Raw genomic sequence first — 20,922 nt, 5'->3', positions numbered from 1 at the left:
AAATGAATGAAAGACCATGCTAATATAATAAGAGAAAAAAATTAATAATTTTTTTACTAGTTTTTTTATCTATTTTAAATTTTATGCATCCCATATATTTTCTTAATAAAGAAAAAATATATATTTTTTGTTTTTTCAACTGTTAAGATTTTTATAACCCTTGCGTTACACTAAGGGGGACAAGAGTTCAAGTCGAAAATTTTGTATATTTGTAAATATATATGCCCACTATTTTGGTGTTGTTATGTTCTTCTTTATGATAGTGTGTTGTTTGTGGTTGATTGAAGATTGTAAAATAGATTAGTTCTATAAACATGCTCGGTATAAATCTGCAGTAATATAAAATATAAAGGCCAAATTATTATCTAAAAGTTGTTGACCACAAAACTCTCTTTTTTATTTATTGTAGATAATTATTTATTCAATTTTTTTATATAAAACAAACTTAAATAGGAAATTTTATTTCATTTAACTACCTATCCAATTTTCTTTAGCCTCACCAATGTTTTTTTTTTTTAATTTAATTCCTTTTCCTACCAAGATTTAAGCAGCAGCAAGCAAAAAAAAATGGTAGAATATTTTATTTTATTTTTGGTTGAAGAGTCAAGGGAATATGTGGAATACAAGTTATGGGCAAAGAAAATCGTCAAAATGAATGCATGAGCATGAGAGTAAAGATAATGATGTGGAGCTATATATTGTAGTATTTATTAATTTATTAGATTAATCTAAAATAGATATTTGATGGTCCAAAGTCCAAACTACATTGTTTCCTTGTATATCCACATCCACGTCCCTACCCTACCTTTAAACCACCGTCGTAGTAGTGACTGTGGATATAAATAGTAAACAATTATACAACTCGCAGTCGAAGTTGACTCATTTATTTATTAACTATTTGTTGGGGAAACAAATATATTTTAACTTCTTTTAATAACATGTTTTTAGTTAAAATTATTGATTCTAAACCAACTTCTACTAAAATATAAGCTAAAATAAAAACATTTCAATCTTTATAGCCAGCGTTTATAAAATTATCCATATATACGCAAAATAAGAGCCAAATTTTCATATCCAATACTTAAGAGACAAATAATAAATTCACTTGATTAATATAATAAATTATAAAGATTATTATCATATAACTTTAATATACATTATGTTTAATACATACATGTATCATTAATTTATACATATTTCTTTTTGAAAAGAAGTTGATTATTAAGAGCAAATGGGAATCATTAATCAACAATTACAAAAAGGCCTAAAAGTGTGCAGAAATACCAGGCCACCAGACACAATTCTTATCCTTAATAAATAAAACTAGTTGAGGAAGCTCATTACTTAATTCTATTAGCACTTTTTTTTATGAGAAATAATCAGAAATGTAAATATATACAAGAGTTAAAAATGACACTATTGCCATAGCACACTTTGATTCAAGAATAACATTTGCGTAACCGAGTTATCATTAAAAATAAATAAATAAATAAATAAAACAAACAAACAAACCAGCATAACCGAATTGCTTGTAGAGATGGCTATATAAATAGAACCATTTAACTTTTGTGACCTTCCAATTAACAAAATTTAAAATACTGAATTTTCATTCAAAAATGTATCTCGTGATTGAGCATATAATGACAATCCCAAAGTTGGAATTGGATTACGCTTATAGCCTAAGCTAAGCTGATTGATAGCAACACCAACATGTGACTATTTCATCTTTTTTTTTTTTAATTTTTTTTTCTTTTACATATAAATACAATATAGAATTTATGAAATGTTTGTACCTTTAAGAATATTGTAGTAGACACTTCTATTTATTTCGGAATTTAGAAAAAAAAAAAAATAGTTCAATTTTTTGAAAAAAATCACATAGTAACTATTTAAAATTATTTGTAAATTTTTTAAAAAATTAAAATAATTTATATTACCAAAAATAAAATATAATATTATAATTATAAACTAAAAAGTTATTTTAAAGACCAAAATATATATCTCTATCCAATTAATTTTTTAAAAAATTACACAGTATGCTTATTTTTTATTATTTATTTTAATTTTTATGTTTTTTATTACTTTTTAATTTATACTTAATATTATAAATTATATTTCTATAATGTTTATTGAGGACTCTAATTTTAATAAATTATATAAAATTATATTTAATAATTTAATTATAAAATAATATATTTCTATCAATTAAAATTATTATATGTAATAAAAAATAATATTCTCATGTAATATAAACTTAATATATATACACCTATACATATAGTTCACGTGCCATTCACCTATTTATGAAGTCCAACCCCACACCACATTCACAAGCTCATCAATAAACCCCGAAACTTTTCCAACCTAACAAAAAATAGAACAGAAAAAAATGACCACAACTCAGTTTTCTCTCTCATTTTTGTTAGCAGTATTCTTTCTCCTATTGACCACCACTGCAATTGCAAGTAGAACCACTAAGTCACTCTCATTCTCCTCCGCTTCCAACGGCCGTGGCTCCACCACCACCACCACTGTGCTACACCCCACCGAATTGGTCTCCGGTGTCTGCAACCAAACCTCCAATTACTCCTTCTGCGTCCAGTCTCTCTACGCCGATCCTCGAACGCCACGCGCCGACAGCTACGGCCTCGCGTTCGTCGTGTTCGGCATGTCCTACCTTAATGCCAGCTCCACCCAAGATCTGATCGTCAACCTCTCCAAGAACGCCCAGCGCGGCGGCGGCGGCGGAAGCGGTCAAAACCAATCGCTGCTTCTCACGCGCCTCCAGAGATGTAGCCGGGACTATAAGAAAGCGGTGTCGGCGCTTGAGATGGCTTATAATGATCTAAACTCGGAGACCTTCTTTGAGCTTGCTGACATGGCACGTGTAGCCGCCAGCTCAGCCGAGGATTGCCAATCTGGCTTCGAGAAAACTCGTAATTCGCCGTTGACGGCAAGGAATCGTGAGTTAAAAGGTCTTTGTGAAATTTGTGTTGTTGTCTCAAAATTGTTCACTGGCGGAGATTGATTGATTTGTTCATAGTTTATACATATCTGAGAGTAGTTAATAGTTTGAGTCTTGAATTTGACATGGACATTATCCTAATTTCTTAATAAGTGATAATCTTCATACGTTATCTCAAAAATGGACCCATTATTAATTAATTATTTAGCATTGGGAATTGTGTTCATATTCTTCAATTTGTATATTGTGTTCAATTTTATTATTATTATTATTTTTGAGAAAGGGATCAATTGTGCATTATATAATAACATAATTGTATTCGTATTGAGTCTGATATATGTATGTAAGAAGAATTTGTGGTGGTGACTATGTTTTTAAAGGAATGTATTATTGCGAAGCTTAAATTAGAGAGTTGTCGACAAGATCAAGAGAAAAGTGAGTAGTAATCGTGAATACTTGTAATATAAAACATTACATTTGTTCAAATTCAAACAATTAAAGTGGACAATAATTCATATTGGGTGTCGTTTTGTTGAGAAACAGTAGCGTAGGTAGGGCCTGTATATCCCACCACACTCTCCTCGGTCTCTCACTGTGGACCCATCTCGACTCTGAAGAGTCAGGCGATGTGGCTGGTTTTTGTTTCGGGTGAAAAAGACAATATATAATAATTTTGCATTTAATAGTAGTGACAACATAGTTTTGTTAACCAAAAAAAAAAGACAATAAACAATGTATTTGTATATATATTCTTCTATATTAGAACTGTTAATAAACTGAAAACGTTCCACACCTTATTACGGAAATATAAGCTGCAATTCAATCTCGACTTGAAGTTCTCATTGATTTATTGAATTTATTCATTGATGAAATAATTGTCCAATTTTAATAGAACCTTTATTTAATATATACACACTTTTTTTCTTTAATATTTCTATGCACGCACCTTTAATTTGTACAGTACCATTAATATAATTAAATATAATGCAATATTTGTTTTACAAGTTATATTAATTTTTAATTGATAATTATTAAATGACTCTAATTAATTAGAAATTAATAAATTATATGTAACTTGAGCACAATTTAACTTTCTTTTATTTTCGTATCAATAAAAAGATATAGGAATTTTTTTATTTTTACACTTCAAAACAATTTTTTTTTTTTTGCATTTTTACGAAATTTTACATAGAAAATCCTATTGCAACTAGCGCTACAACTTAAATTATAATAAAAAATCGTATAGAAACTCCTACTGCAACTAGTTCTGCAACCACTTTAGAAACTCAAACCATAAATTTAAAAAAAAAAATTAAAAAAAATAACATATGAAGTAATTCCCCAAATATATAAATATTTATGAATTACTAAAGAAGTTTCTAAAAAAAGTGGAAAAAAAAACAATATTACGTAGAAACATGAACTTTTTTATTTATTTTAGGTATTTCTCAAATATTTCATTTTAAAAAACCCAAAATATCACTTATATTAAAAATAAATGTTTATTTAAATTACTCAGATATTTTTACTTTTTCATCATTTTTTTCTTTAATAATAAAATAAAAAAAAAACAATGATCTTTTAAACATCAAGATATTTTTCTTTAAAGAATTTCGAATTCTCTTTTATATTCATTTAGTTGTTTTAATTAAGGAGTGAAATTATAAAACTGCAAAATCAAACACGAAAAATAGAAATATTAATAAAATATATATATATATATATATATTTCAAAATCTAAAAAAGAAAATAAAGGAACAAACTAAATCCAACCTAAATTCAAAACAATCAAAAAAGATAACAGTAACTAATTGTCTAGTAACGAAACTAGACTTTTTGAGTATAATGTCGAAAACTCCAACTCGTTACGGGCACGGGAAGAAAATTGCAGTCTCCTCATCTTTTTGGTTCGAATATTATAGGAAATAAGAAACTCATCCCATCTAATCAAAAGTTCTTCGTCATTCAAAAAATCCAAACATGTAGTTGTACAGCAATGTATAGGAATGGGATTAGTGATTATTAGATGCTTCGTCCAATGATAAGCATTATCACTTTCTACTACCATAACCCAAATTTCAATTGATTTTTGGTCTTGGTATCTGCAATCTTTAAGTAACAAAACCAATTTATCTTTCCATACTTTCAGTTTGTATGTCAATAAAAAAAAGTCGGGCTGATAAAAGGGAACTTGTATAATGCCAAATTTCTCATCACTCATATCGAATGAAACAATTTGAAGCTCGGTACTCGACTCATGGACCCAGTAACAAACTGATTTCAAATAAACTACATCACGGTCAAAGAAAGCGTTTGGATTGAGCTTTATCATATTTATCTCTCTCCAAAGGCTACTAACCCCACAACCACTACTAAACAGTGTACAAACTTGAGCTCTGAATTTTATTGGAGAAGTTACTGATGCAAATATCTTGACATACTTATAAAAATGTGTTCTTTCATCGTAACCAAATCCATTTGCGACACATTTAAATTTGGGTAGAAGTTTGGTGGGTAAAAATTTGGATTGTTTTAGTGTTGGATTGATAAAAGCAATTTTAGTATACGTAGGGAAGGCGATGATGCCATTACAATGAAGGCCTCTTACATGGTATCTATTAAAATTTTTGAAATTGAATAGCTTCATTGTTGGACGAGATTGGTCATCAGAAGGAATCATAAGTTGATTTCGATCGCGATCAGTTAAATAATACTTGAAGCGGCGCCGTACGAAAAGGAGAGATGTATTAGTATCAAATTTGGAGTGATGATGAAAGTGGTCACTTACAAATGACTTGTCTTTTATGATATTGTACCATGACTTACACACAACCTTGAATTTTATGACACACTCATGGGGCAATCTCATTAGAATTTCTGCTACTATTTCGTTTGGTAGATATGGACAAACAACTTCTACAAATAATGATGAGAAAAAATAATTAGAAAAATATGTACATACTTATATACAAAATTAAAAAGAATATGACCTTCCAACAAAAAAAGAATAAATAAATAATAAACAAAGGAACTTGATGAACTAACTTGTAAATCTACCGCCTTTCTTCTCCTTCTTTTCGTTCTTCTTTTTGTTGTTGTTGTTCTTTCGATAAAACATGGTTGGTAATTGTTTTTTCAGGCTTTGCTATTTTTTTTTTCTTTTGATATCTATGGTTTTGTGATTTTGAGTAACCTAATAACATGAATATATAATAACTAGGAATCACGATTCACTAGCGGTTGTTTCGGGAGTAATTATTTAATTAAAAATTATAATTATCTTTTTTTAGCATAATTATTTATTTTATTATTATTATTATTATTTTGATGATAATTAATAAGTAAAATATATTAAAAAAAATTAATTTAATATGAAAACCAAAAACAAAAAGAAAAGAAACGAAAAGTGAAATTAATGTCTTGTATTTAGGCACGACTTGGTCGAAATTGTGTTTTGATGCAATTCGAAGTTTGCTATTGTAATTAGTCTTGTTTTTATGACCTTATTTTAAGTGTAATCTTGTCTTTATGACATGATTTTAAGTACTGTTTTAGTTTTTTTTTGTGTAACATGATTTCTTTTTTGTTGTGGTTTTTCTTTGTTCTTTAATGACTTGCCATCAAATTCTTATTAGTAGTTGAGAATAACAAGTTCTCCACGACCAGGGCCAGCCCTGAAACAAAGTGGGTCACGCGAAATTTTTTTTTTTTTGGCCCTTATGTTAGAAAAAATGTGGTGTTTTTCAAAATCAGTAAAAAAAAATTTGGGCCCCTGGGCTGGGTGGGCCCTAGGCACAGGCCTAGCCCGCTTATGCCCAGGGCCGAGCCTGTCCACGACTAAAGGGTTGTTAATAGTGCAATTATGTACCTTGCACAAAGTTTATGGCTTAAGCGACGAGATTGAATGAACATGTTACAACAATTTATACTGTTGTGTCTTCTGAGTAGTGGGTGAACGGAATATAAGTGTTCTTAAGATTAGTTTTGATCTTGCGATTTTTCATCTAATTTTATTTTAATTTTTTCTCAAATATTTAAAAATTAGGTGGTTGATTATTTGACTCTAGGTATTAATAACAAATTAGAGTTCTATTATAGTTGCTTTTAGTTAATTATTAATAAAATTTAAATATATAATAATACAATTTAATTATATTCTTTAAATATATAAAATTTAATCTAGTTTTTAATTTATTTATGAAAAAAATAAATTTATCTAATTTTATTAAATAATAAAATAAGTAAATAAGTTTAAATATTTTAAACAATATAACTAATAAATTTGTAAAAAAGTATAATTAATTAGTTGGAGTAACGCCTAATTAAATTTTAAAATAAAATTTAATAATTATTTAATTTTGTTGATACTTTTAAATGGGGATAATTTCAAAAAATTATAAAACAATAAAAAAAATTACAAAAATATGGTATGTATTGATTTTTTAACATGTTATAATTTGAAATACAATGTTGGAAGTCCAGAATTCTAATCCCAAATTATGTATTGTAATGATTTTAGGAATGTGAGTCCCACATTAAAAAAAATTAATTAATCATTTTAAATACGGTGTCCAAAAAATTCTATTTGTGAAACTATGCTTTTAAAAGTCTTTCTTTTTTAATTTTGGTAACTAAAGAAAAAGCTTAAAATATATATATTTTCTTTTTTCTTACAATTTTTTTTTCTTCCACCAAATTTAACTTTGTCTTGAAAAAAAAAAGAATGGAGAAACATAATCGTGTAAACCTTAATTCGACAACCCCGCCCAATATTTCTTCTTCACTTTTAAAAAAAGTGAAAATTACATGAAATATGGGATTTCATAACAAAGTTAGAAAAATATGGCATTTTTAGGTTTGCCACTTTTCTATGGCATTTTTTTACATTTAAGTTTTTTATGGTATTTGATATGCCATATTTTTATAAACTTATTGTACAATCCCATATTTTATGTTTTTGTTTTTAGCTTAATTAGTTTTATTTATTTTTTTAATTTATTTTACACTTACATTTTAGGGTTTCTTTTTATTTGAAAAATTTACACCAAATACTACATTTTTTTCAAACATTACATTTTTAATTTGACAAGAACATTTTACTTTTATACTTTTATTAATTTTTTTTTCTTTTTTACTTATTGAAACTTCAAATTTTTTTTTTTTTTTTTGTCTTTTTTATATATTTTTTAGTCAATTTTGGCTCTCTTTTTTCTTTTCAACTTTTAAGTCAGTGGCTACTTTTTTTTTTCTTTCTTTCGCTTATCTCTCTCTATTTTTTTTTTTTCTAATTTCTCTTTGTGTCTCTCTTTTTTTTCAATTTTTTTCTCAACCTAATTTTTTTCTCTTAATATATATAATAAGTGTACATTTTTATATTTCATTTTTTTTTTACAAAAATTAAACTTGTTTTTTTTATTTAAACTACTATTCCTTTTTTTGTTTTGTTAAAAACTAATTATTCCATTAAAAACAGCAGAAAAAAAAAAAAAACCAGTTTCATCAATATCATCCTGAAAAAAAAAAACAATATAAAAAATCATAATCTAAAAAGAATCCAAACTTTAAAAACTAGTTTCATCAACATTGAAAGAAACTAATAATTTCATTTAAAGAATACAAAAAATAGTTTCATCAACAAGATAATGAAAAAAATTACAATCTAAAGACGATACTAACTTTAAAAACCAGTTTCATCAATATTAAAATAAACGAATTATTTCATTAAAAGAGGCAAAAAAAAAAATAGTTTCAACAATAACATAATAAAAAATACACAATGCCTAATAACTAAACTTTTACAAATTAACGATACTAAATTTAAAAACCAGTTTCGAACATATAAAATTTATATCAATACCTAATAATCAAACTTCTAACTTCATTCTTTATTTTGGCATTTAATTTTTTATTTGCTTGCTCAAAAATTAGAATTAATTTAAACATACAATATGCAGCAAATATAACAAAGAGAATCACAAATTAAAATCAAAGAGAAAAAAAAGAAACAAAGAAAATTAAAGAGACAAAAGTGCAATAAAAACCATAAAAGAATAACAAAAAAAAACAGTGGAATGTGAGAAACCAGTTAGTAAAACAACCAAAATAAAAACAAACAAATAAAAACCAGTTTCTTGAGATAAATTAATAAAAAATTGAATAAAACTCAATTATGAACAACAATAAAAAAAAATTAATTACTTAAAAAAACCAGTTATGAAAATAATAAAATAATATGTATGTCAGAAACTGATTAATTAAAATAAAATAAAAATTGTTGTTCAAATATCATACAATAATAAAACTGGTTTTATACAAACGAAAAAATATATAATAATATCATAAAAATTGAGCAACCCCATTACGTATCAGTTAAAACATGTGAAACCAGTTTCGACATGTGAAACCAGTTTTGACGTTATAAAAAATCATAACAAAATACAAATGTTAATAATAAAGTTAATTGAAACCAGTTTCATCAGACAATCAAATAAAAACATACACACACACAAATATACAAAAAAAAAAAAATACTAATCACAAATATAATCAAAACAACACATAATGCCTACCAAAAAGTAACTTGAAAAAAAATTCTAATAACACAATGAAACTATTTTTTTTATTCTTTTAATGAAATTAATAGTTTCTTTCAATGTTGATGAAACTAATTTTTAAAGTTTATATTATCTTTAGATTATGATGTTGATGAAACTGGTTTTTTTTTTTTTTTCTGTTGCTTTTAATGAAATAATTAGTTTTTAACAAAAAAACAAAGAAAAAAAATAGTAGTTTAAATAATAAAAAAAAAAAAACAAGTTTAATTTCTGTAAAAAAAAAATAATATCTATAGTTGAGATCATTTTTTATTTATTTTAGTATTTTATTTTTTAAAAAAAAAAGAAAAAATAAATAAAAAGAAACACAAATTTTAAGTTTTTTATGGCATTACTCAAGACTTTTTCCCATATTTGTAAGTTTTTTAAAAAAATGCCATATTTAGTGTAATTAAGTTTTTATGCCATATATATCAAAACTTATCTTTATTTTCCCATATTTTTGTAAATAGCCCTTAAAAAAATCCAATAATATTAAAAGATTGGGCCTTGTATGTTAACAGAGTTAACGTTTCGTTTCCATCAAAAAAAAAAAAAAAACCAGAGTTAACGGCGTTTCTCTTAGAAAAAAAAAAAAAAAAAAAAGAAGACAGTTAGCGGCGTTAGTAAGTTAACTTGGTAGAGGATTGGTTAGGCCTTACGTTAGAAGTCGAGGAAAAATGTTGGTCCTATCGCAAGCTCCTGGCGGAGCTCTCTCAGCCAGAAGTTGCTCTTTGAGGTCTTCTCCGGCATTAACGACTCCAAATTCTCCACTTTTCTCTAATGGCAAATCCAAGTTCATCTCCACCAGATTTCCCAACAAACGATTTCCTATCTCTCTGGCAAAAGCAGAACAAGGTGTGGATTCGACCCCCTCCTCCTCCACCACCACCAAGCAGTCTTTCTCTTCCTCTCCCGCTTTCGACAATGAGCAAAGGGTTTTCGTGGGTGAGGATAGTGTTCCCTTGGAAGGTGTTATCCAGTTCGATAAGCCCGACACATCTTCTCGTTTCAAAAAATGGGGGTAAACTTTTTATTTTTTTTAATTACTAATTTCTGTCAATTTTTCTTTTATTGAGTTGTAATTTCGATTTCTGGATTTGGGTTCAGACGCGTGGCTCTGTTTGCTGGCGGGGATGTTTTGGCATTGATTGTGTTCGCTGCAATTGGACGATTCAGCCATGGGTTCTCGGTGTTTGATGCTGAAACTCTTCGCACGGCCGACCCTTTTATTGCTGGTTCGTTTGTTTTTCTTACTTTTGAAATTTCAATTACCAACTTTGTATTGAATATTTTTTCAGGAAAATTAGTAATAATAATAATTGTGGTTAAACAGGGTGGTTTTTGAGTGCTTATTTCCTTGGAGGTTATGGGGAAGATGGACGAGGAATGAATGGTCTTTCCAAAGGTGTTACTGCTACAGTAAAATCATGGGCTGTGGGAATACCAGTAAGTTTGAACTTAATATAATCTTTATGGCTAAACAAGCTTTTCTTATAATGATTCCTACAAAAAAGTTTGGATTTGGGAATTTTAATTTCAAATTATAACTGTATCTTCTAATGTAATTGCATAAGATGTAGAATGTTTTTGCAGTTTTGATCTATTTATATGTGGTAATGCTTCACTGGATGTCATTGATATGTACATGTATTCTTACCATTAGAGGAGAGCTGGGTTTTGCTTTTACTGATTTCAAGAATTTTGCTCAGTTTACCAATAACTAATTTAATGCTTCTATTGATATCCTTTTCCTCACTCTGGCAGCTGGGGATAGCTATAAGAGCAGTGACGTCAGGTCATTTTCCAGCATATCCGTTTATATTGGTTACCATGGGAAGCACTGCTGTTTTACTTACTGGATGGAGAGCAATACTATACAGCCTTCTTCCCAATGATAAAATCAAGAAGACTGACGATTACCGAAGTGGTAGCCCATTTGAATTGTTTGAGGTAAAAATTCTCCCTGTTTGCTTGGTGTTATTTCGATTTAAGCAAGAAGTTCCCAAATTCAAAATTGATAGAGTTTCCTGTACATTGTACTATTTCAAAGCATGTGAGGCGTCTCCATGATATAAAAGCTTCATAACTTGGGACACTTTTATAATGGCTCCAGACCAATAAACCCTTAAGTTCTTGTCCAGTTGTTGGGAGAGATTATCGATTATGTGTCAAAGTGTAGTAGATTTTTAATGACCAAACTTAGTTCCATACCAACATCATATATATTCTTCATTCTTTCTTACCCCTTAGATTGGAATCAGCTCCCAATAATGTTTGCATTTTCTCTTGGTTGTTGCAGCTGCTCACATCATTAGTTCGACGGTGGTGATATCAACTGTTTAAGATTCTGCAGTTGTAGAGTACTGCTATTATGAATATAGGCACCAAGTTTCTTTGTCGCCATATACTTTTCAGCTCTTATGTAGCTGTGTGGTTAGTAAAATATATCCAATATGTTGCTACCAATTTTGTTCTCTCAGATGCTGATATCATTCTGCGCGTCTAATCTGTAATCTCCCTGCAAAGATTGCAAGAACAAAAGTTCGCAATCTTATACAAAATACACGACCAGAGACTTTGCTAAACAAAAGAATTCCATGGTACCTTCCTTAATTTGAAAAGCCTGAATGAAATAAGTTATTCACAGAAACAAGTAAGAACCACGACTATTACTATCAGTTTGCAGGTACATGAAAATCATAGGGGGCATCTGATAAACCAAGTGTGCAAACATCAAACTCAACCTACAAAAATATTGTGAAATGCATACTGGTGATTTTCTTGTTTGTGCATTATGATGCAGTGTGGTTTGCTTTCGTGATATGGATCAGAGATTGTTCACTTAATGTGTTCTAGACATGATATTGTGTAATTATTAAATTTTATATACGAGGTAAATCAACTGATGTATTTGATATTTACCAACTACCAAGTGTAACACCCTACCCATTTAGGTGGTTTAATAGTGTTAAGTTTGTTAAGCAATATTTTTTTAAATCTAATGTGTAGTTCCCTAAAAAATATCTAAAGTGTAATTAAAGAAGAAAATTGTGATGATTAAAAACAAACTCGATAATAAACTTAGGTGGCGTTTTGTTGGGAAGAATAAAAATATAAGAATAGGAATGAGAATAGAAATTGGAATAGGAATAGAATGGAATAAAATTTAAAATACACAAAAAAATTAATAAAAAAAATTATTAAATTTTTTCAAATCTTGTATTGGAATGGTCTTTCATTCCATTTCAAAATGAAATAGTCATTCTAATAGCCTGAGTTACATAGTGGTCCCAAATAGACAAGTTATCGATTTCAGGTTGCAAACCACAGGTGCAGGAGATGATCTTGTACCTTGCACTCTTGTCTCGTGTCAGGTGGTCCCAGGTCAGAGAGGTGGTGGCTGCAACGTATCCTTAGTCGAGTCCTCAGACCTTGTAGGTGCGGTGCCTCCACTACTCGTACCTCCTTGCTTTCAGAGCTTACAAAAGGCGTGGTGGTACGTTTTTTCCTTACACGTCTTGTCTTTTGATTCTTTCTTTAACGACATTCTCTTCACTACGTATTTAAATTTTTCCCTTAGTTCACCTTGTTCACACCATAGGCTCTCACGGGCTTGCATGTGAGCCTCCACACACACTCACAACACACACATGCATGTACATGGGCTCGCATGTGAGTCCCCCACACACTATAGGCTCGTATGCGACAACCTCACACATGCATGCAAGCCCCCCCCCCCCCCCCACACACACACCATGGGCACGCATGCGACCCTCACACGCACACAATACACACAACACACACATGCATGCACATGACTCGCATGCATGTCTCGCACGGACATCACCACGGCTCACACGAATTGCATAAAGGCTCCACTACTCTCACAAATACTCCATAGCTCAGCCCAATACTCACTGAATTGCACAATAACTCATAGGCTCGCACAATGGCACATGGATTGGCACACCCCATTGTCACCTTTCAAAAGTCTTAGTACTCTCGATATATAACGAAATTAGACGATTCAAAATGCGTTGGTAAGATGAAAAAAGATCTATGGATTTTAGTGTTTATGAAAAGATTTAATTCTAAATACATCATTATAAAAATCCTCAGACAATTGTCACTTAATAAGTTGATCTTATTAACTTTACTCGTGCCCGCCGACCTCCATCGAAAATACCTCAAACCATCACATATGCATGATAGACCTTTTAAAATCTTCATAGAGTGATGTCTCACCCTTTGTGCTTTCCCTACTTATCCAACACTTTGCTTGCGGGCGATCATGAGACCGGTCTCCAAAATGTTTGGACAAGTCTCCGGGAATTGTAAACGTTGATTCTTAGAGTTAACACTGGGTTAACCGTTGACAAATATCGAAAGTTAGCTTTGCTAATTTTAAGAGTTCACACTTTCCCCAGTCTACAAGAATTCTTCACTAAGTTGAATTTCTGGCTTCGTCAATCGTCACTGATTGCATCAATTGGGGTTTTTAAAAAATAAGAATTTCATCAATTGAAATGGCATGTAGAAGAACTACTTGGCTGAGATAGTAGAACTCATATTTCATCATAATTGGCTTTTTAGGACCAGCATACATACTAGGATAAAATTCTAGGAATATTAATTGCTTCGTCTATACTAGAACTACTCGTTGTGGATCACTAGGGAAATAAGAATAATACTAGATATTTTTGTTCATCAAATTATCAAATTCTCTTTTTTGTTCTTAGTTTCTTCTGTTCTTCCTTAACTAAGTTATTTTAAGCAGATTATAGAATTGCAAAATAAAACATGAAAAAAAAATTGCAGAGGTAAAACTTTTATTCTAAAAGTAAAAAGTAAAACAAATTAAATCCAACCTGAACTCATTCTTTAAAAAAATAAAAATTCCAACTGGAATTCAAAACAATCAAAAGAGTAAGAGTAACAAATGGTCAAATACTAAAACTAGACTTTTTGAATATAAGGTCGAAAATATCAGTAAGAATTTCATCAATTGAAATAGCATGTAGAAGAACTACATGGCTGAGATAGCAGAACTCATATTTCATCATAATTGGCCTTTTGTGACTAGCATACATACTAGGATAAAATTCTAGGAATATTGCTTGGTCCATACTGAAACTATTCATTGTGATCACTAGGAAAATAAGAATAATACCAGATATTTTTATTCATCAAATTATCAAATTCTTTTTTGTGTTCTTAGTTGCTGTTTTTTTTTTCTTAACTAATGTTAAAGTGTGGAACACGTAGTTAAAGTGTGGAGCACGTGTTGATGTTTTAAATTAATGAGTCATGTAGTTTGTTTAATTTTTTTGTTGATTCAATATTTTGTCCTACTCTTTAGGTATTATTCTTTAAGTGGCGTTTTAAGAATGGAATAGAATAAAATTTAAAATGCATAAAAAATTGATAAAAAAAATTATTAAATTTTTTCAAATCTTGCATTGAAATGACATTTCCTTCCATTTCAAAATGAAATAGTCATTCCACCAAAATGATGGAAAGGCCATTCCATCATAATGGTATTCTAATAATTTTAAATGCAACCAAACAAAAGAATACAATGAAAATTGTTTATTTTCCATTTCATTACCTCTAACCAAACGTCATCTAGGTGTTGATGATGTTAATGGGTAGTGGGTTAATGAGTAAAAAACGTGATGTCATGTAGTCATTTCAATGTTTTAACTTTTGTCTGGAATGCCTTGTATATATAGACCAATCAAGTATCAATAGTAGCCGAATATATATTTATTGTATCAACTAAGTTATTTTAAGCAGGTTATAGAATTGCAAAATAAAACATGAAAAAAAAATTACAGAGGTAAAACTTTTATTTAAAAGTAAAAAAAAAAAATTAAAAAGTAAAACAAATTAAATCCAACCTGAATTGATCCTAAAAAAAATAAAAAAATAAAAATAAAAAATCTCAACCTGAATTCAAAACAATCAGAAGAGTAGAGTAACTAATTGTTAAATACCGAAACTAGACTTTTTGAATATAATGTCGAAAATATCACTAAGCGCTCCTTATTACTAGAAGAAAATTCTAATGTCTTCATCTTTTTCGTTCTCATATTTGTTTTTGGCGTTTATATTATGAGATGACCACTTCAGTACATTTGATCATAAATTAATTTAATTTGTTCAGTTTTTGAGGCACAACTCAACTCAACTTTCAATTAATAAGGATCACATCATCATAGTTTTAGATCGTAAAAGGTTCTGTGGTCACAATTAGAGTTTCTTGGGTTTTGCATAAATATCCTCTTTGTTTCAAACCGATTTCACTCAAAATCATCTATACACCTTTCCATTCAAAAGGGGTAGTCCTCTGAAGATGTTTTTGAAGGAAATACTTCACTAAATTATAATAATATCTCTTATATAGAGATATTATTAAAAAAAAATTAAAAATTACTTTTAATATTTTTTTTCACATTATTTATATTAATTTTGATGCTTATTTGATTTTATTTTCATATCTTTTTTCTAACCATGTAAGGTTTTCTTTATTTTTTTCTTAAGAAAATATCATATAATCCATTTTATTGGGGAATTACCATATATATTGCATTTTTTTTTTTTTTAAGTTTTTAATTTTTTTTTTTATTTTTATAAAAGTTATTTTTATTTTGAGGCTATGTTGTTTCCCTTTCGAGGTTATACTTTATTTTATAAAATAGTTTTTATTTAAAATTATGTTGTTTCTATTTTGAAATTATATTGTTTCTATTTTTATAAATGAATTGAAAAATTAATCATAAAAGTATAAATTTTAATTTTTTTGTCGGTTTAGAATATAAATGGGAAGTAAAAAATTAAAAAAAAACTTAATATAATGAAAAATATAAATTTTATGTAAATAAAAATTATTAAAATAAGACTTTAATATTTTTTTTTAAATTTTTTTTCAGGTTATTTATATTAATTTTGATAATTATTTGATTTTTTTTCGTATCTTTTTTCTAAACCATATTTATTTTTCTTTATTTTTTTTTAAGAAAATATTATATAAGCTCTTTCATTGTAGAATTATCATGTATACTGCATTTTTCTTTTATTTTTTAAGTTTTTAGTTTTTTTTTTATTTTTATAAAAGTTATTTCTATTTTGAGACTATGCTGTTTCTATTTCGAAGTTATACTTTATTTTATAAAATTATTTTTATTTTAAGGTTATGTTGTTTTCATTTTCAAATTATATTGTTTTTATTTTTATAAATGAATAAAAAATTAATTATAAAAGTATAAATAAAAAAATCTATTTTTTATTTTAATTTTTTGTCTGTATATTTTTTTAAGAATATAAATGGGAAGAAAAAAATTAGAAAACATAATATAATTAAAAATATAAATTTTATGTAAATAAAAATTATTAAAATAAGACTAGAAATAAAATTTTCCTTAACTTTTTGTAAAATTAACTAATTATTGATTTTTAAATTCAAAAAAAAAAAAAAAAAAAAAAAACTTATCTGTTTCGGACACTGTAATGGGGTTATACCTTTGATTCCAATAATTCGTAATGGCATATATTTGCCTATAATTCTATTGTGAGGTTTTGCTTCCGGCCAATGTGTACTAAATATTATTATTTTGGTAACTATACAATAAAGTGTAGTTATATATATATAAAAAAAATATATTTAATAGGATAAATTTAGTAATAAAGTATAATTATTATTTTTAGAGGTGTAAATATAATTTCCTAAAAAAAATTTAGGGTTGTATTTCTCTGCAGTCTCCTCTATATATATATATATATATTATATTATTAGGGTTGCTCTCCCAAATCTCAGAACCATGGCTGACAAAGAAAAAGAAAAATTTGAAGCCATGTTTTACAGAAAGAAAAAGAACAACAAAAAGAAAGAAGAAGAAAAAAGATCCTGGTATTAGAGGTTAGTAGTCCATCAAGTATTTTCTCAAAAAAAGAGAAGAAAAACTACATCAAAATCCCATTACATATTATCTTTTTTTTTCTTCTAAAAAATAATTATCCACAATGCTCCTTCCGCTGCACTATATAAGCTCTTTAAATCAAAACTTAGAAGTATTTTTCTTTGTTATAGAAAAATTAGATTAGATAAGAAGATGAAGCGAAAAGAACAAGACATTAAGGAGAAGAATGAGTAGGTAGAAATCTCAGTACTATCTCTCTGTTTTACATTATACATTTTAATTTTAGTGATAGACTCTTTCATTTTCTCCATGTTTCGTCTATTATATTCCTTGGATTTTAATTATACACAAGTCAACAAAACTATTGGAAGTAGTTGAATCAGAATTGCATGTTTCATTTTCTATGTTTGCATGATCTATTTTCCTTCTTCTTCTACGACTTGTTCTTCTCGCTTCAGATCATGCGATTCCGATTTAGTTCATTTTAATAGTTTTGTTGGCTTGTGTATAATTAAAATTCAAGAAATATAATAGATGAAACACGTAGAAAATGAAAGAGTCGATCACTAAAATCAAAATGTATAATGTAAAACAGAGAGATAGTACCAAGATTTCTACCTCCTCTTTCTTCTCCTCAACGTTTTGTTCTTCTCGCTTCATCTTCTTATCTAATCTAATTCTTCTATAACAGAGAAAAACATTTCTAAATTTTGATTTAAAGACCTTATATAGTGCAACGGGAGGAGCTTGTGGATAATTAATTTTTAGAGGGAAAGAAAAAAAGAATGTGTAATGGGATTTTGATGAAATTTTTCTTTTCTTTTTTTAAAAAATATATTTATATTAATGTATAGAAATGTGGGTTCCAATCCAAAAGTTTAAAATAAGTAAGTTGGCACCCATATCCCCAATTCTTTTTTTTTTTTGATCCAATAAATCAAAAACCAAGATAATAGCTGCAGTGATGGCAATTGTAAAATCCATATCCCCAATTGTCGTTCCTCGAAAAACAGGTATCAATAAGTTCAAAGAATTCTTTTCTTGTATTTAAATTCATAACATTTGTAGAAAAATTCGTTTTGTAAAATGATAAATCATGTATTTTACTTCTTGGTTTTATGTGGAATCCATTATCATGGGTCATGGAAGCTGCTGCAGTGATGGCAATTGCCCTTGCTAATGGTGGAGTGATTAGATTTGATGCTGACATTTACTTTCTGTTTATTCCATGGTTTTTTATTTTTATTTTTTTTTTGTTTTTAAGACTTAATTTCCTCACATTTATCCCACATTTCAAGGGCAAGGTCCAGATTGGCAAGATCTTGTAGGGATTATCTGCCTACTAATAATCAACTCCACAATAATGCTGGAAATGCTGCTTCAGCCCTCATGGCCCGTTTAGCTCCAAAAACAAGAGTAGGCTCTTCTTTGATTAATTCCTTGGTCTAAGGGAATATCAACTTCTTTGTTACGTAATCAGGTCAATTAACAATTCTTACTGCAGGTTCTCAGGGATGGCTAATGGCAAGCATTTAGAACATGATGATTTGTAAATCAATCATTGATTACAGATTGTGATATTATTGCCTTTTGTTAAGTAATCCTTTTAAGGCCTAGCATATTCTTTTTATTATTAGACTTACTTTAGAAGAGTACTTTACGATGATTGGTATCAATATATGAATGTCCAATATTGTTCTGTACAGTCAGCTCTTACTGGAGAGTCTCTACCAGTCACCAAGAGAACAGGTGATGAGGTGCTCTCTGGTTCAACCTGCAAGCAAGCATGGAGAAATTGAAGCTGCTGTTATAGCAACTGGAGTAATTGTATAATTTTAAAAGGAGAAATTTTTTTTTGGGCCCCTGCACTAGGTGGACCCTAGGCACAGGCCTAGCACGCCTATGCTCAGGGTGGACCTTGAGAACAAGTCATTGAGGAGAAGAAGGAGGAGGTAGAAATCTCGGTACTATCTTTCTGTTTTACATTATACATTTTAATTTTAGTTATTGACTCTTTCATTTTCCCCATGTTTCATCGATTATATTCCTTGGATTTTAATTATACACAAGTTAACAAAACTATTGGAAGGAGCTCAATCAGAATTGCATGATCTGATTAACTCAACTGTCCTTTCAATGATTAATGAGGTAAACTATTAGTATTTAGACAATAATTGTTTCTTATAATTGAAAAGTAAAAAAAACTGTTAAATCAAGTTTACTTATTATCAATTCAGGGTTTTTTGGTGGAATCAGCGTTGAAGAAATATAAACCTTATGTGCTTATGGAAGAAGTTAAGAATGGTATAGAAGTGATTGAACGAGTCTTCGCAACCCTCCAGGATCCAAATAAGGTTGATTTTTTTTAAAAGGGGAAATTTTTTTTTGGGCCCCTGGACTAAGGGGGCCCTAGGCACAGGCCTAGCCCGCCTATGCCCAGAGCCAGCCTTGTGAACAAGTCGTTGAGGAGAAGAATGAGGAGGTAAAAATCTCGGTACTATCTTTCTGTTTTACATTATACATTTTGATTTTAGTTATCGACTCTTTCATTATCTACATGTTTCATCTATTATATTCCTTAGATTTTAATTATGCACAAGTCAACAAAACCATTAGAAGGAGCTGAATTGGAATTGCATGATCTGATTAAATAAACTGTCCTTTCAATGATTAATGAGATACCCTATTTGTATTTAGACAATAATTGTTGGTTATAATTGAAAAATAAAAAAAAAAACTGTTAAATCAAGTTTACTTATTATCAATTCAGGGTTTTTTGGTGGAATCAGCGTTGAAGAAATTTAAATCTTCTGTGCTTATGGAAAAAGTTAAGAATGGTATAGAAGTGATTGAATAAGTCTTCGCAACCCTCCAAGATCTAAATAAGGTTAATTTTTTTCAAAAAGATGAAATTTTTTTTGGGCCCCTAGACTAAGGGGCCCTAGGCATAGGCCTAGCCCGCGTATGCCCAAGGCCAGCCATTAGAATAAGTCGTTGAGGAGAAGAAGGAGGAGGTAGAAATCTCGGTACTATCTCTCTCTTTTTCATTATACATTTTGATTTTAGTTATCAACTCTTTCATTTTCTCTATTTTTCATCTATTATATTCCTTGGATTTTAATTATACACAAGTCAACAAAACCATCGGAAGGAGCTGAATCAGAATTGCATGATCTGAAGCGAGAAGAACAACTGTGCCACCCTGCCTTGAAATTTAGTGGGCTATAGAGAAAAAAATATATTTTTGGTCCTTTATTTAAAAAAAAAAACAGTATTTTTTTTCAAAATCATCTAAAAAATTATATAATTTTGAAAGGGGAATTTCTTTTTTTGGGCCCCTGGACTAAGTGGACACTAGGCACAGGCCTATCCTGCCTATGCCCAGGGCCGGCCCTGAGAACAAGTTATTGAGGAGACGAAGGAGGAGGTAGAAATCTCGGTA

The 20,922-nt window shown here is 29.0% G+C and overlaps 2 protein-coding genes and 1 long non-coding RNA gene across 3 annotated transcripts; all 3 read left to right on the top strand.

The window, feature by feature from the left end:
• The first annotated feature begins 2,389 nt into the window (after positions 1 to 2,389).
• On the top strand, positions 2,390 to 3,028 carry LOC115704556 (cell wall / vacuolar inhibitor of fructosidase 2). Its single transcript, XM_030631758.2, has one exon. It carries the CDS (start codon positions 2,390 to 2,392, stop codon positions 3,026 to 3,028), a length of 639 nt encoding a protein of 212 aa, XP_030487618.2.
• A 7,040-nt stretch (positions 3,029 to 10,068) lies between these two features.
• Positions 10,069 to 12,211, top strand: LOC115707226 (uncharacterized). The gene is made up of 5 exons (XM_030635109.2): positions 10,069 to 10,582; positions 10,669 to 10,796; positions 10,895 to 11,007; positions 11,326 to 11,511; positions 11,861 to 12,211. The coding sequence occupies exons 1-5, from the start codon at positions 10,239 to 10,241 to the stop codon at positions 11,888 to 11,890; spliced, it is 801 nt and encodes a 266-aa protein (XP_030490969.2). The 5' UTR covers positions 10,069 to 10,238; the 3' UTR covers positions 11,891 to 12,211.
• A 4,555-nt stretch (positions 12,212 to 16,766) lies between these two features.
• On the top strand, positions 16,767 to 19,435 carry LOC133038351 (uncharacterized). The gene is made up of 2 exons (XR_009688051.1): positions 16,767 to 17,479; positions 18,443 to 19,435. It is a non-coding gene; the product is annotated as an uncharacterized LOC133038351 (long non-coding RNA).
• The last annotated feature ends 1,487 nt before the right edge of the window (positions 19,436 to 20,922 follow it).

This window comes from Cannabis sativa, chromosome 1 (genome assembly GCF_029168945.1).
Source record: "Cannabis sativa cultivar Pink pepper isolate KNU-18-1 chromosome 1, ASM2916894v1, whole genome shotgun sequence".
Taxonomy (NCBI): Eukaryota; Viridiplantae; Streptophyta; class Magnoliopsida; order Rosales; family Cannabaceae; genus Cannabis; species Cannabis sativa.
The sequence above is the reverse complement of the archived record's forward strand: the minus strand, read 5'-3'. Positions and strand labels throughout refer to the sequence as shown.

What these genes read in the sequence shown, in the direction of transcription:
- LOC115704556 (XM_030631758.2), top strand. Translation starts at nt 2,390, where the DNA reads ATGACCACAACTCAGTTTTCTCTCTCATTTTTGTTAGCAGTATTCTTT.
- LOC115707226 (XM_030635109.2), top strand. Translation starts at nt 10,239, where the DNA reads ATGTTGGTCCTATCGCAAGCTCCTGGCGGAGCTCTCTCAGCCAGAAGT. An exon ending in GGCCGACCCTTTTATTGCTG is followed by an intron (nt 10,797 to 10,894) that starts GTTCGTTTGTTT and finishes GTGGTTAAACAG; the next exon opens with GGTGGTTTTTGAGTGCTTAT. An exon ending in CATGGGCTGTGGGAATACCA is followed by an intron (nt 11,008 to 11,325) that starts GTAAGTTTGAAC and finishes TCACTCTGGCAG; the next exon opens with CTGGGGATAGCTATAAGAGC.